The sequence below is a fragment of the Athalia rosae genome, chromosome 5, assembly GCF_917208135.1.
Source record: "Athalia rosae chromosome 5, iyAthRosa1.1, whole genome shotgun sequence".
Lineage (NCBI taxonomy): Eukaryota > Metazoa > Arthropoda > Insecta > Hymenoptera > Athaliidae > Athalia > Athalia rosae.
This window is the reverse complement of record NC_064030.1, coordinates 18,422,528-18,437,823: the sequence shown is the minus strand read 5'-3', so window position 1 is coordinate 18,437,823 and position 15,296 is coordinate 18,422,528. Positions and strand designations below refer to the sequence as shown.

The following is a 15,296-nucleotide window of genomic DNA, read 5'->3' as shown; positions in this document are numbered from 1 at the left end:
TCACGAGTTTTTAATTAGTGAGTTTTTAGCAATTGTGTCAGTAGCAATACGTTTTTTCACTGGACTGATGAAACTAGAAGGTATTATAATTGATCCAGCCCATTGCGAACTGTCATCAATACTCTTCTATTCTTCCAATTTTCTCATGAACTATTCAATCACCTTAGCTGCCAACAAACAGTGTCATCAATCACCTGGGAAATTCTGTATACCGATTCTTCTGAGACAAATATGAGACATTCTAATGGTTATGAATTTCTGGATGCTGCAAGAGCCAGAAACCAACAAACCTGCATTCTCCATTGAGACGCTGCATCCATGTCAGTTTTCGAATAAAACTGACATGTAGCTTCGATGTTGCTTGGTTCCATTGTCCAGCCCCAAAACTTGCAAATATCTGAAGACTGTAGCCTCTGATCCTCTGACTGTTTTTTATTTCGAGACCAAGAACGCAATTACCTGAATGAAGGAGTAATTATAATGACATGTCATCATCAGTATTCGTCAACGTCAGGGTTGTGTTCGACTTCGATTTAGAGGATATGCTCCGATGAAATGTCAAAGGTGTGTCACGAGTTTTTGATCAGTGAGTTCTTAGATCAGTAAGTTTTGACGCCATGTAGCTAGAGTGGCACGACCTTAGACTTGTTTCCAGATTTTGACCGGATATCTTCTTTTTTTTTTTTTCTACTTTTCCTGATTTTCTTTCGATTTTTAATTGATTCGTCAATTGATCTGCCAATTACTGCATTTTTCGGCCTTTCTGGAGGTATCCTGTGATCCAGAACCGATGGGACGTCATCCTGGATTTATTCCCGCTTTTCTCCAATTTTACCGCTGCTGGTCGCGTGGCCGCACTCGCCGATACAGTTAGCTCCATGTGGCGGATTTCTCGTAAACTAACGAAAGATGGCGCTAGACGCAACTCGTTTCAGTAGTTTACGAAAAATCCGCAAATTGGCGCTAGCTGTTTTTGTGAGTTGTTAGTTCACCAAAATTCCACAAGATGGTGCCAGTAGCAACTAGTTTTAGTACTCCATTAAAGTCCCGCCATATGGTGCTAGCTGTACCGGCGAGTGTTTAGTTCGCCAAAATTCCGCAAGATGGCGCCGGCTGCAACTAGTCTTGCTTCACCGCTATCATGCTGATGTCTCTCAAAATATCCCTAGTCGCAATTATATTTTTTACAGTAATAGTAGTACTTATATATCAAAGAGGTATACATAACCTCGTATTTATGAGTTGAAGTAGTATACCTAAATTGATCTGAGTTGGGGCACCTAATAATTTCATTTACTCACGTGCATATTATTTTTGTCGTTAATAGACACCGACACCTACTATTTATAGGAAAATTCTACGTGTATGCGTATCAGCGGGCGTGAACAAACCACGACTGGTTTGAACTCGATGACGGTGTTGTGTTTCGATCCGTACCACGTTTTGATCTCCTGAAAGCCAATTTGCGAAGCAAACGGATTCATTTCTTGTGATTACAGTGCATGTGATCGATGAACCACTCTCTTGCCGATCGCGTCAACGTTGCCTGCGAAATCCTAATGGTATACGAAATCAAGAACGCCTCACAGCTGCTGCTTATCGCCAAGTTGTAGAGGTAAAACATTGACAAAAGGCTTGAAACCTGTCTTAAATCGTCGGACAGATTACAATAGTCAAGCCGCGTCATCCAGTAAGGTCGTGCATCGTATTTTGGTCAAGTGATTGACACAACCGGAGTAGGTTGAAAGTCGTCGTTGGTACACTCTCGTAGAGGTTATGATACTTCCACAATACTGCAATTATCAAGTCCCACAGATGTGCGTTATATACATACCGTCAGTACCTCGTATGTACATTGGGTTCAGCACAGCTAGAAAAAATGCTTTAGATCATCGATAGCCCAACGCGATACGAATTCGTAGTTGATCGGATAACGGTTTTGTAGTGTGTAGTGTGTGTAATAGACTAGTGTAATAGCCAAGCAGTGTGGTGTAATGGTGTAGTAGCGGTAGTTGTCGGTGGTGTAGATCAGTGTAGATTAGCAGTACAGTAGTAGTAGTAGTAGTGTAGTGATAGTAGTAGAAGTAGAGTAGTGTAGTAGAAGTAGTAGTACAGTATGTATATTACACAGTACGGCACGTTGCGCACACATATGTGCATCGGAAGTACTTATACGCTTATTATACACGTATGATTGCCAATACATAATACTCGTTACATAGAATATAAAGCATAGGTAGGCAGCGGCAGAGGACTGGGTCGGTCGGTCCTAGTGTGTTGAGTGTGTCGTACTCAACGGTGATGTAGAGAGGGGTATGCACATTTGTGAGAGTCAGCCACACCGATTGGCGATCACATCGGCGCGCTCATCCGTTCATCTTGGTGTCCTGCCAGGTCGACCGCGAGCTGTGACCGCCAACTTTCCGTTCTTAATCTTCTTGATATCGCATTAGATTCATCGTGAGGTAATAAATACGATTGTGTCGCAGACAATCGCCGGTGCTTATGGATAATTCGAGTACGCGTCAAACGCTAGTTAATATTGGTTGGTGGTTACCGGTGGGATTCGAACGAAATGCGTTTTAATACCACGTAAATAAATATTCTCCATACATATGAATGTAAGGTACCAGGCACTCTCCGTAGGTTAGGTCCGGTGATTGTGTAAAAAATTTCGGCCCTAATCGACTAACGCAGCAATCTCACTGTTCTCTTATTACTCGCTACAGGTTTAACACTCGTGACAAACCGAATCCAGGACATAGTCAAAATTTTCGCCGTGGATCAAAGACATGCTCATATTTCTGCTGATTGGTGATTGATATTCTTGACTGACCTTTTCCATCATTTTGTGATCTTCGGAACGCAGGGAAAGATGCACGTACTTAGTGTCTGAGCTAATTTTGATTTGGCTAATGCGTAACGTGCCAGAGTAATTTGCAGACGAATTTGCCTGGAGACAGGAAACAGGGACAGATAGTAAAGAGTCCCAATATTGAGAGGAGATTCACTGACAAATGTTTGTCACTTGTGTGTCAGACGGCGGTCAAACTATGTGTCTCGGCAATGCTATCAGGGCTGTGCCAAGAGACATGTTATGCTTTCTTTTGTACCTAACGAACGAGCGGTGAACGTACTCAAGAGAAATCGGATTCCCAAGGATTGCAAGGGAAAGCAACCGACGAGGCCTCTACACTACCCATTGGTAGTTAACTACCCATGTCTCGGACTTGTGAATACGTTGCGTTACGAGTAAACCGTTATTTTTGGGTATTTAGACCTACGCTGAGTGTTACGAGCCTTGCCGAGTTATATATTGGGTGAGATAAATGACTTTTAGTTGTCGCAAAGAAAAAGGAGCATGAGAATTATGCTGTGGGATTGCTGTCAACTTTAGGTATCAAAGTGGAAGTCCTCATGCTGAAGGAAAACATATCCCCGTACCTAAACGTCCGTATAGAAGAAGAGTCATACGTTAGGCTTGGCAATGGATCCCACGGTAATAATTGTTGCGAGTAATCGAACGTGATAAGACACCATGGACATCTAAATTCACAAAATGTACAAAAGAGTTATCTTTGTTTTATTGCAGCCTATGTGACGGAAACTTCAGATTCAAGTGTGGCAGAAACTCCGAACTACAGCCACTCGATAGCAGAAACCTACTTTGTGACTCCGATTCTTTGCATCCATTGTAAGTATTCTCGTATTGTATCATCAGGAGAAAAAAGGGTTGGAAATGTACAATTGCTGTGGTGTTTGAACTGTACGATTATCTGTTGTCAAGGTAACGACTATATCTGGGGGAGTGGAAAAGTTGGTGTCAAATGTAGAGGTAATGTACTCGCTATATATTTTAGTACAACTTTTGATTGAACAAGCTTCGAGTACCCCCCCCCCCCCCCCCCCCAGCAATTAATATGCAGACCATCCGAACCCCTTATCTTGGAAAGGACTAGATTGATCGATGGAATTTCGAACATGGGCTGGTGAATGACGTTCCTGCTCGCCACACTAATCGCCATGTTAGTTTCTCGCGTTATCGTTTCACCAGCCACGCTCGTTTCTTCGATAATGCACGTGGATGGACGTGTGTGTCGTTTACACTCGCCCGCGTGTGCAACGAACCACGCACGCGCGCTGAGAGGCAACACGGCGTTCGATGTTTTGTGTTCAGATATGACCGAGCGTGAAGTACAGTACGTACGCTGAAATGAAAGCTGACGTCTAATCGGACTGTTCGAACGATGGTCCACTTAATCTATTGACCGAACATGTCGTACCAGCCGGTCAGCTGTGAGAGCTAAGGTCATCCTCAATCCCCACACAACGAGCCCAGTGCCTCCACCGTGTGTTGTCGCGTTGTTACTACCGTAGCCGCCACCGTTCACTCTCGCTAGTTCTCATCCGTGTCCGTTTCCAGCGACGCTCTTTCATATATTTATTCTCCTTCACACGCCGCGCCCATATTGCTCTCCCTCATACTCTACCCCTTATCCTCTCTTTATACACACGTATGTTTTTTTTCTCATTCTCTCCCTCGCCTTCCTGACGCCTATCTTTCTCTCGCAATTTCGTCCCCCTACCGCTCATCTTCCCTTTCCATCAGCCCCATCTTTCTCTCTGTCTCCACTGTACTCTCGCCTTTTCTGTTGGATATTAAACGCCCTCGGCCACGCGACCGATTCTCGCTCGAAGCTTCTAACGTCGATTGTATTTCCAACGTCACGATTATCTACCTCTACAAACGAAGCCCGGAATACCTGAGGGGTATCAAACGTGCGTGCAACTACTCCGGTCGCTCTTTCTAGTTCTCTTCCAGTCTGTCAGTCGCCGTAGCCTTTTATTCGTACATGGCATACTCCTATATTACATCGTGAATTCTATTCGAAATCAAGCAAGGCGTAGACCAGATCCAATTGCCACCGCCACTAGCCTCCTACCTCTTGCATCTCGTGCCTGCGTCTTACCACATTATACGATATATATAGTATGTACGTACGTACGTACCTATAAATATGTATCGCTTTATACATACCTGCGTACCTACATATATAGATACGTAGAGTGAGTGTGTTTAATATACATTGTACCGAGTCGCGCCGGAGGTTCACGGACGGCTATACACGAACGAAAATCTCGACCCCAAACCAAAATCGTCAAAGGGGAAGACTGTACATCAAAATCAGTAATACTGCAGGCTATACCCGAGTGGACAATAAAAGTGTGTAAACGTTGAAGTAATAGCGATAAAAGTTGACCAAGGGGAGCGAGAAAAAGATCTGAGATCAAACCAGTTCTGAGTAAATTTGATTCTGGTGTGAAAATTCTCGATTCACAACGTTGTAATAACCGGACCAAAGAAACGACAATGAAATATTCTCCAATTCTTGAATATAGAAGACTAAAATAATATTAACATGAATTAAAAATGAAAAGTGGGAATATATGTAATAAAAGAAAGTAAAGAATAGCTCTGTAACTTATTGCCGGGTCATCACATCTGCCAAATGGAGCTGGAAGGTCAGTTTTATTCTTTGATATTCTCCGATTGTCATGAAGGTGTTTGATCGTGCCCCATTGTGCATTCTATATATCGTAAAATATTTCAATAATTCAGCTGTCACGGCACACCGTAGTCAGATATTCAGATTTTGAGGCATTGAATTATTTAAGAGAGCCTGTGATCTTCCATAGCTGCCATGAACCGTGCTACGATAACTGCGACGTATCGGCTGCACTCTGGGACAGGAATGAACACACGAGATGATGATGGAACCAATGATCAAGATGATGATGATGACGACGATGGCAATTGTAACCATGCCAATGATGGAGACTTCTCTTTCGCTAACTGCAGCAGCAGTTTTAACGCCATGCAACGTCGATCGGGCAGTGAGCCAAAACTCACCCAGATCTCAAAGCTCCTTACGGTTGACTCTGAAAATTATATGCTACGCCAAAGCCCTGCGGACACACACTCTTTTGGGGAAACTATTATCAACGGCGGTATTAAATCACAACAGATTTCGCAAAGTTTTTGCCGATCTGTCAATGAGCCTGATCCTCTTGATCAGGGGATACCCAACTGTAATAAACACACTAGTACCACTTTTGATGATATTCCTGTTATCCTCCCAAAGTCGGGACAAGTTAGCTGCGCACGTCCTCTATCTTTTCACCGAGTTGTTTGCTGGTGTGACACACTTGTGTCTGAGTCTAGAACGCGACTAGATGTTCCAAGTGTTGAGGAATCATCGGAGGTTTTCATAAAAGAGGCCAAGAGATCATGGAATCATGGTGGTAGTAATGTTAGCAACAGTAGTAATTTTCATAGCTGCGGCACTGCTATTAGTAATGGCTGGAATAAACGGGGGTTACTGGAAGCTTCGACCTATGCAACAAATCTCTGTTGTTGTATGTGCGGATCTTTGTGTCCGATAGAGTGCCATGCTTGCTTTCATCTTGCCTGCGTCGAGTATAGCGGTCAACACCTGTGCCAATGGATCGACAAGGATCCAACACGTTCAGGAACTACGTACGACAAAGAAAAGGTAATGGACAAGAAAGTACCTTATTCTGGTAAGTTTGGAAATGTTTGAACACTTTGAAACATCGCCTGGTTTTCTGATGTGCAGCCAGTAAGCGAGTGGACTGCATTGAACGTTGTTGAGTGGATGTCAGCTTTAAACCTATATCGTTACGCCGACGTCTTTAAATCTAAAGATATTAAAGGCAGTGACTTGTGCAACTTGGACCGGGATAAACTTATGGTGAGATGTAGAAGAAGCTCCACAGGTTCCGCCGCAGGAACCTTGTCTTTTGAGGATATCAGCTATAATGTTGGTTATTTTTATCAACAGAATATGGGAATCAAGGACGAGTTTCATCAAAAAAACATCTTGGTGTGCATAGAAGAATTGTGTCATCCCACTTCCCAAGATGCACCGCTCACTAGTACAGTCCAGCAATCAACCACTGGAGTCACAAGTGCAATAACCGCCCCTACGACCACTGCCATTGTAACTCAAGGTGCTGTTAGCTCTTCTTCAGGCACAGCAATCCCTCAACGTGGCTCTTGTCATTCTCTAGCACCACGTAGTTTCAGCGTGTTAGAAAGATGTGTTAAATGTAACAAGTATCTGCGAGGCCTGCTGCATCAGGGCTTCCTTTGCCAAGGTATAAATGATGAACATCACTGTTCATTACCAATCGAATGTTAGACCTTTTACGAATGATTAACAAGTTGTCTTTTTCCCTAAAGCATGCGGGCTAGTTGCCCACCGAACGTGTTCAGCTACAGGTTTACCTGCCAACTGTATATCTCCAGATACCAATTCTCATTTTGCCAATTTCAACACTGGTGAGTACCCGATGCCATTTTATTCTTTTAAACATCACGCAGTTTGTGAGAGCGCTTAAGTGAAAAGTAATTTGTCATTTTTTTTTTTTTAAGTGTTTGGCCTGGCCTTGTGTTCCCAATTTGACACATCCACCCACAGTGCGCCTATCCTAGTCGAAAAATGCACGCGTATCCTGGAGGAATCTGCCTTTGAAGACAACACTCTAGATTTGTACAAAGTTTATCACAGCACCCCATCCAAGGAGCAGATGCTTGAACTTCGACAAAAAGTTAACGACGGTAAGCCCGTTCAACTGTTTTGTCATAGAAAATGTAGGAACATCCCAAGCTTCTTGTGAGGCAACGTAAAATTTTTCATTGGTTTTATAGACGTTGATAACGTTGATCTCTCCAAGTACAGCCCGCAGTGTGTAGCCAGCTCACTAAAAAAATTTTTGAGAGAGTTACCAGATCCTGTAATACCTGTGCAGTGGTATGATACATTTTTGGAAGCTTCTAGTAAGTAAATAAACGTCTTGCCATCAATTATCACGCGAAGTATTGTTTGCCCTACATATGTTCATACTACTCCAGGACTGAGAAATGACGAGCAGTGTGCCAAGTGCCTTTTCAATCTGGTTGGGGAACTTCCGGAGCATCACAAGAGCACACTTTGTCACCTGATGCTACATTTCTGTCGAATCTGCCAGTTGCAACACGCCCGTGGGTACAGAGAACCACCAACAATTCTCATTCAGGTCCTATGTCACATCTTTCTACGCCCACCTTGGGAACGCATAATGCAAGTACACATATATTTGTACTGTAATTAGGTTATCAATTCTTGCCTTACCCAACTAGGTATCAAATAAGGTAAACATTTGATAATGTGTCAATGAATCGATTACAGTCAAGTCATTCACAATACCGAAGCACACATTCGTATCATGGAATTGTTGCTGCTTCACGGGGAGTGGGGAGAAAAGCTTCCAGAATTTGCTAGTGCTCCCAGGTTGCCCCCTCGTAAAGTTTCTAGGCCGCAGTTCCCAGTAATCGATCAACTCATTCCTGGGATCAATGACGAAGACTGCTATCCAACAACGGGTAATGAGAGATCCTCTAATAACTCGGACAACATTGGCGGAAAGGACCAGTCGCAACAAAATTTACAACAGCCACCGCAACACCAACCGCAACAGCACCGGTAAGATTGTGATCGTCGTTGAATCATTGAATAGCTTCTGTGCAAATTGAAATGTTTTCATGATTGTTTTCATCACTGACGTAATTATTTCAGCCCACGCACTCTACAGGAAGCTGAATGGTACTGGGGGGACATAACGCGAGACGAAGTGAATGAGCGTTTGACAGATTCTCAAGACGGTACATTTTTGGTTCGTAATGCTTCCTCGAACGATGGTGAGTACACGTTGACGTTGCGCAAGGGAGGTGCGAATAAACTTATCAAGATCTGTCACCGGAATGGAAAGTACGGATTCTCGGAACCCTTCAACTTCCAATCTGTCGTCGAACTAGTGGACCATTATCGGAACTGTCCTCTCACCCAGTACAACTCGATCCTGAATATTAAACTTCTGTACCCGGTATCTAGATTTCAGCAGGTTAGTTGAGATTGATCAAAATAACCGAAACTATGAATTGTGTGACCATGTATACGAATGTATGATGCACCGTGAGAGTTTACTTGGTCAATTAGGAAGAGGAAAACACAATGTATGAACTTTGAAGACTACAGGGTCAACCTCTAAACATATAATATGACTCATGAATTTTTCATGATAAATTTGGTTACAGGACGATGATATCGGCGGTATGACGGATATGAAGAATGTTGTACAGAAATTCATCGAACTAGACAAAGAATTGAATGATGCTCTGAAGCAGTACAATGACTGTTCGGAATTGTATTTAAGAACTTCACACGAAGTGCAGCTTAAACGACAGGCGCTTGACGCGTTCACAGAAGCTATAAAAATGTTTGAGGATCAGATGCGACTACAAGAGAGATTTCAAAAAGAAGCTCAACCCCATGAAATAATGACGTCAGTATAAATAATAATCATTGTCCTATACATATACACATACGTATAGCAGTAGTTTTCAATCGTAATTGTCATGTTGTTTGGGTATCATCTATGATCCTAGGTTGACCACCAACGCCGGAGTACTCAAACAAAGACTTGAGTCATTGGAGGAAAGCAAAGAGCAGTTGGATAATAGTTTGAAGCACCAAATAGCATACAACAGAACCTTGGAGCGAGAGATGCATAAGCTTAAACCAGAGATAATTCAACTTCGTAGGCAGAAGGAGAAACATCAATTGTAAGCCCTTGTCTTGTTTTTCAGAAATACTTTAATCGTCTTCAAGTTTTCTCTCAGTGGTTAATTCACTTACGCGTATATTTTTTGCAGATGGCTCAAAAATAATGGCATGAAACAGCAACGAATTAATCAGCTCGCGTCGAATCATTCGTTGGTAAATGCTGCTGTAGTTGCAGATTTGCAGGAATCTGATTTGGAAGTGCATGCCGACGAGAAGACCTGGTTGTATCTCGAGGGATTACGACCCGACGCCGATCGGCTTTTGGCTGGGAAACCCGACGGGAGTTTCCTCGTGCGAAGATCCAGTAATGGGCAGTACGCTCTTTCGATCATGTGAGCAAAGGACTTGTTTATTCTGATTTATTATTTGTCTATTATTATATTAGGATTCCACTCTAACGATGCATTTATTTTCCTAGGTGCAATGGTACAGTGAATCATTGCATAATATACGAGACCGAGCGAGGGTTTGGATTTGCGGAGCCTTACAACATTCACGAATCATTAAAGCATCTCGTTCTTCACTACGCCCAAAACTCGCTTGAGGAGCACAATGAAAGTCTTAACACGACTTTGATGTATCCGGCATTTGCTGCGCCGAGTGCTCTTGCACGTTTACAGGCGCAAATGCAAATCCAGAACCAAACACCGTCTTCTCAACAGGCTGTATCAACTAGGCAAACGTAGAAATGTAAGCATATTTTAGAGTTGAAACAAAGTCCAATCGTTCCTGCCTAGTGAACTTCGTGAATCGTGGAATTCGGTGACAAAAATAATCCTTGACCAACAGTGCTCGTGAATAAGTTTTCCCTGCTTCATCAATGATACTATTATCAATCTACTTGGCATTCACCAAGCGAGAGTGTAGTACACATACCTCCTTTGGAATAAGCGAATGTGATGCACTAACAACCTTTTTATACACGATATACATTGTATATAAATTCGTAGGGAAGGTTCTCGTTGACGTATCGCGACGTATTATCTCGTTTTGTTTAGATAAGCAAACAGAGTGTAAGTTTTGCGCTCTTTGTTATTGTTTACAAAGCGCTATCGCACTATTGCACTGTCGCAAGAAAAATCTTCTTAGCAAAAAGTGTCGTGAAGCTGAAATTGCCAGGTGTACTATCTTCTGAAATATGTTGTCGATGCTATGTCACTATGACAATAACGAGTAGGGTGTAATTGTGTATAATTTGATCAGATATGTATGTGTGTGTTCACACACATACACACTCACAAAATATTTATTCAATAATTTAATGTTACAAATGAACCAATATGTTCCATTAATGACTAAAGCCGAATGGTGTTGGCATTGTAGCCACAGGATAGCATATGGCATGGTGTTCATTGTCTCGGTTATTTCTCCTATGATGATTGATCTTTACGTGTCAAAAATTTAGCACGATACCTCGTGATAACTATGGTAATATAAGTAGAGTACTATAGATATAGTAGGATAATAAAATAATAATTTTAATAAATCGAATATACTAAGAGACAACTTTAAGCCATACTATGTATGCATGTATGTATGTATGCGTGTATGTACTACGTACGTATGTACAATACATATGTATCGCGGGCTAATAGTTGGGAAGGGCGCAACTCTCACTTTTTGTACCGTCAAGCAATTTTCTGGCATACTGGTTGTGTCTCCCGAAAATGAAGTGAAGAAAAATCGAAATCACATATATTCAGACGAAATGCAATAGGAAAAAAAACTTTTCTTACAATTATTCAAATTGATTTCTCTCTGGTAATGCCGCATCCTTCCGATTGCATGTAAAGCATACATCTCATAAAATCACGCAAAACCATCTCCCATAACGTAAAAAAAGTAAATAATTCGATTTCAATAATTGTGAAGAGATATTTTCCAAATACAATTTGTATCACCGTAAATTCGATGATTCTTTTTTCTCCGTTTTCTGGGATACTCTCATGGCAGAGCACCCATAGGTTTTATGTGGGTCACGCGCTCCTGGTTCTTAGCCCTTGATATGTAGGACGATGATGATGATGTACGTATTTGTAGCAAAGTTCGGTATTTTATAATAATCTGCCCCGATTTATAGCACCTCAATAATTTGTATTAGTAATTACGAATGGAGTCTGGGGAGCGTTGTTGAATCTAAATGCTGGTGAATTTTGTGCCTACAGAGCGGTCAGTGGTCGCAAAATTTTTCCAGTTACGAATTTTCTTATTTTTGTTTCTTCGGGCCGATTACCACGGTTAAAGACTTGCATTGGCGTTAAACATTCTCTACGGTGATACTAGTCTGAAATCAGCGGTTTGTTTTCCTTTAACTAACGAACGGCGCCCAATGCGCGTCATTCAAAAATATTTGAACAACTAAAAACAAAAAAAAAGTAGAAAATGCATTCGATCATAGGTGCAGTATTCCAGAATTCAACATTATCAAAGTACAAACGTCTTCGTCATCTTGTCCGATGTATGAAATATACGTTACAATACGTAGGATACCTACTCAATCGTGGACACGATATGCAATATACCTATACAATATATACAGATACTTGTAGTATGTTTAAATATATTTTTACTTATGATATGCAGAGGATAGAACATGAAACACGTGTAGAAGATGAAAAGTTTGAGGGAAGAAAAGAAATAAAATCAAATATCGAAACGAATGAGCGATGAAAAAAATTTTATGAAACAACAGCGAAGAAAATGTATGCTGCTCGCACGTGCATATCGATTGATTGATTGATTGATTACGTATCAACACACGCTGTGCGCTCCAACAGACCGAGTACTTACAACGAGCTTATTTAGCACACAACAAGGAATGGGGTTGAGAAATAAAAAGTCGAATTATGTACATAGTATTTGACATTCATTGCCTGGGCGCATTGCTTTGTCTGATGTATAATCATAATTATCACTATCATCGTAATCCTCATGATGATTATGGTAACTGTATAGGACAAGCCCTTGAATGGAAGATGTGAAATTCTTCAATTACTAATGAGGAGAGGAGAAAATGAAAAAAAGAGAAAAACTTGAGTAGAATAACACACACATGGGTATATGTATGTATATGCCACGTATTCCGTGAGACATAAAGAACAAAAAACACAGATCATGTATTCAAAGTTAGATTTTTCTGATGATCGTAAGGAACCGTCACAGGGTATAATTTTTGATAATTTCTTTTTTATCATGCTTTTTTTTCTATATAATTTTATTTTACAAAACGTTGCTGATGAAAGGAAAGTACAGTGAAGTTCACGTGATTGATCACGTTCAGAAATGCTGCTACAGTATCACACATACCATCTGCGAGGTACCTTTGTAGGATTTTGAAAACCCCTGGTCATTTGTAAAATCTCGAATATGAAGTGTGTAATAATAAAATCAAAATATGGCGTCACCCCTGTATGGCTGGACCTTCTTGGGGTGACCCTCCAATTCTCTTCAGTGGTACAATAATGAGAAATACCTATAAGCAATGCATGCATGAGGCAGTATATATTATAACACAAATGTTTCAAATCACACTCTGCAGTTGCAGGATATCGACAATAACTGTAATCGCTGAGATATTTTAAGCTATCATTTTTTGGCTATCTGTACACAGTTGAGTATGACAATAGGTAGAAACAGATTTTCTGCTTTATGCAAGTAGAGATGATGGTCTATCAAATTGGAAAAAAATTTCTAGATTCTACTGATTATAATAATGACATACACCTGCATGTGCATGTGACTGATGGATATGGTATTGTCCATATGGAGAAAGAGATTACTGAAGAACTAGAAAATCCAAGTGACAGATCAGATGTATGAAAATTTATCTTGATATAAATAATTCCAGTAGTGCAGGTTATCTCCGTACCACTCTTTTAAATTTCGTTTATGATTATAGGAGTTGAATAATTGAAATAGATTAACCTATTTCCTGTTGCTTGTTTTTCTTGGATAAAGTTAGAAAACCTACGAGGACTAGCACTGAGCGTGAGTATATTTCTTCCGATATCACGAAATGACCAATACCACGTTCAATTTGAAGAACAAGAAAATAACACAAAGAAACTATAAACCATCCATACACTCAGAATATGCATGATGTGTGTGACTATGATAATAAAAATAACGAAAATAACAATAATAATAACAACACATAAATGATAATCATAAATGTATGCTGTCTACTGTGATAGAACTTTTCGTTTTGTATCTAAAGAATACATAAAATACATCAATGCGAAGATTGAAAATATATCTCGCGGCACTTGCAAATCTGACCGATTGATTTTTAGGTAATGTTTTATTCTCAGTTGCATATTACATGGTATTTAATCTGTAGATAAATTGAAGAGACAGTTTGTACTATTTGGATTGTCTGGGCTTTTTATTGCTCAAAGTTGTTGACAATCTCATTGTACTTTTTCAAGCGAAACTCTTTTCGAGCTTCCTCAAGTAAGATATTGTGTATTAGGTTACGCTTCTGGGGATATGCTTGATGCAAGCTAGGATAGACGTTACCTGAAAATTAAATAATATCAACCTACGTGCCATCTTCACGATTGTTGTTGTTATTATTACCACTATCAACACCATTATTCCTTTATATTTTTGTGAATACCTTTCAACTCGAGGACAGATTTTTTATAGTACTCTCCAGGATAGGGCCTCGGTGCATTATACATTGCGGTATAAGAAGTTGTAAAGTTGGTGTAGCGGGGAACTAGAACTTTGAATAATTTATGGACATATTGCTTTTCCAAGATCCAGTAATCTGCCATCTCCATCGTCTCATTGTGACCTGGCCCATGCCTCAATGCATCGGATATTAACTATACATCAAAAAAAGATTGACAAGGTTGAGTTAACTAGTAAGATAAAATTGGGCAAGGCTTGAAACACAATGACCTAGTATGAGAATATTCGCATACCCGTTCTATGAAGCCCCTCGCTTCTTCTGCTCTGTTAAAATTTAATTCAATACGTTCATATTTAACAAGAGCAGTCAGTGTTTTTCTCAATTTTAACAATCGCCCTTCGCCTCCGGCTGGATTTTTTAATTTTCTCGATCTGTTGGGTACGTGAATATTCAATTTAGAAATGAGCTTTGTTACATTTGCTTGGTTCATCTTGTCTATTTGTTATGACGAATATACGCCAAATTATCACCAAGCTCAAGTTAGAATCCTTTTTGGTGGTTATTTTTCTGTAACTGCCAGCGTTTGCCAGTCGTTTTCTCAGAAAAACTGGCGATACGATGAAACTTAAGATAGTTATGTGATTCGACACTCTCTCAGCTATTGGATCAACTTCTACAATGAGTTATTGTATGTACGTATGTACAATAACTTCTGTATGTATGTACTACGTAAACTTGTACTTTAGGTTTGATAACTCAAGTTTTTCAAGTTATCAAGTATGAGCCACGGAGTAGAAATGTGTGGGGTACAGTGCTGGGGTATGGTCACAGAATAAGGACTGGTAGAACTACTACTGGGGACTGTTTTACTAGTCCGTACGTACAACGTTACGTACATACGTAGTACGTAAAACCTCCACCCTCCGCCAAATCCACTTGGATCTAATTTGTGAAAAACAATAAAATTCCCTAGA

The 15,296-nt window shown here is 40.6% G+C and overlaps 2 protein-coding genes and 1 long non-coding RNA gene across 9 annotated transcripts; 1 reads left to right on the top strand and 2 right to left on the bottom strand.

Moving 5' to 3' along the window:
• Positions 1-1,223: 1,223 nt before the first annotated feature.
• Positions 1,224-12,346, top strand: LOC105684503 (phosphatidylinositol 3-kinase regulatory subunit alpha). 7 transcript variants are annotated; one of them, XM_020851467.2, is made up of 18 exons: positions 1,224-1,615; positions 2,730-3,320; positions 3,398-3,499; positions 3,593-3,694; positions 3,788-3,835; positions 5,698-6,554; positions 6,639-6,773; positions 6,864-7,179; positions 7,265-7,363; positions 7,457-7,642; positions 7,733-7,861; positions 7,937-8,144; positions 8,253-8,546; positions 8,640-8,964; positions 9,158-9,405; positions 9,509-9,685; positions 9,776-10,018; positions 10,105-12,346. In XM_020851467.2, exons 3-18 carry the CDS (start codon positions 3,418-3,420, stop codon positions 10,370-10,372), a joined length of 3,717 nt encoding a protein of 1,238 aa, XP_020707126.2. In that variant the 5' UTR covers positions 1,224-1,615; positions 2,730-3,320; positions 3,398-3,417; the 3' UTR covers positions 10,373-12,346. The 7 variants fall into 7 exon arrangements, with proteins under 7 accessions (XP_020707126.2, XP_012253317.2, XP_012253314.2 ...); XM_012397894.3 differs by having other exon boundaries at positions 1,224-2,592; XM_012397891.3 differs by having other exon boundaries at positions 1,224-2,621.
• LOC125501058 lies at positions 3,861-4,397 on the bottom strand. The gene is made up of 2 exons (XR_007278577.1): positions 4,284-4,397; positions 3,861-4,208 (listed from the first exon to the last, which is right to left on the bottom strand). It is a non-coding gene; the product is annotated as an uncharacterized LOC125501058 (long non-coding RNA).
• Positions 12,347-13,967: 1,621 nt separating the features above from the next.
• Positions 13,968-15,279, bottom strand: LOC105684506 (39S ribosomal protein L17, mitochondrial). The gene is made up of 3 exons (XM_012397901.3): positions 14,615-15,279; positions 14,305-14,515; positions 13,968-14,204 (listed from the first exon to the last, which is right to left on the bottom strand). Exons 1-3 carry the CDS (start codon positions 14,810-14,812, stop codon positions 14,071-14,073), a joined length of 543 nt encoding a protein of 180 aa, XP_012253324.1. The 5' UTR covers positions 14,813-15,279; the 3' UTR covers positions 13,968-14,070.
• Between the last annotated feature and the right edge of the window lie 17 nt (positions 15,280-15,296).

What these genes read in the sequence shown, in the direction of transcription:
- LOC105684503 (XM_020851467.2), top strand. Translation starts at nt 3,418, where the DNA reads ATGCTGAAGGAAAACATATCCCCGTACCTAAACGTCCGTATAGAAGAA. An exon ending in GCTTGGCAATGGATCCCACG is followed by an intron (nt 3,500 to 3,592) that starts GTAATAATTGTT and finishes GTTTTATTGCAG; the next exon opens with CCTATGTGACGGAAACTTCA. An exon ending in CCACCTTGGGAACGCATAAT is followed by an intron (nt 8,145 to 8,252) that starts GCAAGTACACAT and finishes AATCGATTACAG; the next exon opens with TCAAGTCATTCACAATACCG.
- LOC105684506 (XM_012397901.3), bottom strand. Translation starts at nt 14,812, where the DNA reads ATGAACCAAGCAAATGTAACAAAGCTCATTTCTAAATTGAATATTCAC. An exon ending in CGAGGGGCTTCATAGAACGG is followed by an intron (nt 14,516 to 14,614) that starts GTATGCGAATAT and finishes TTTGATGTATAG; the next exon opens with TTAATATCCGATGCATTGAG. An exon ending in ATCTGTCCTCGAGTTGAAAG is followed by an intron (nt 14,205 to 14,304) that starts GTATTCACAAAA and finishes TTTAATTTTCAG; the next exon opens with GTAACGTCTATCCTAGCTTG.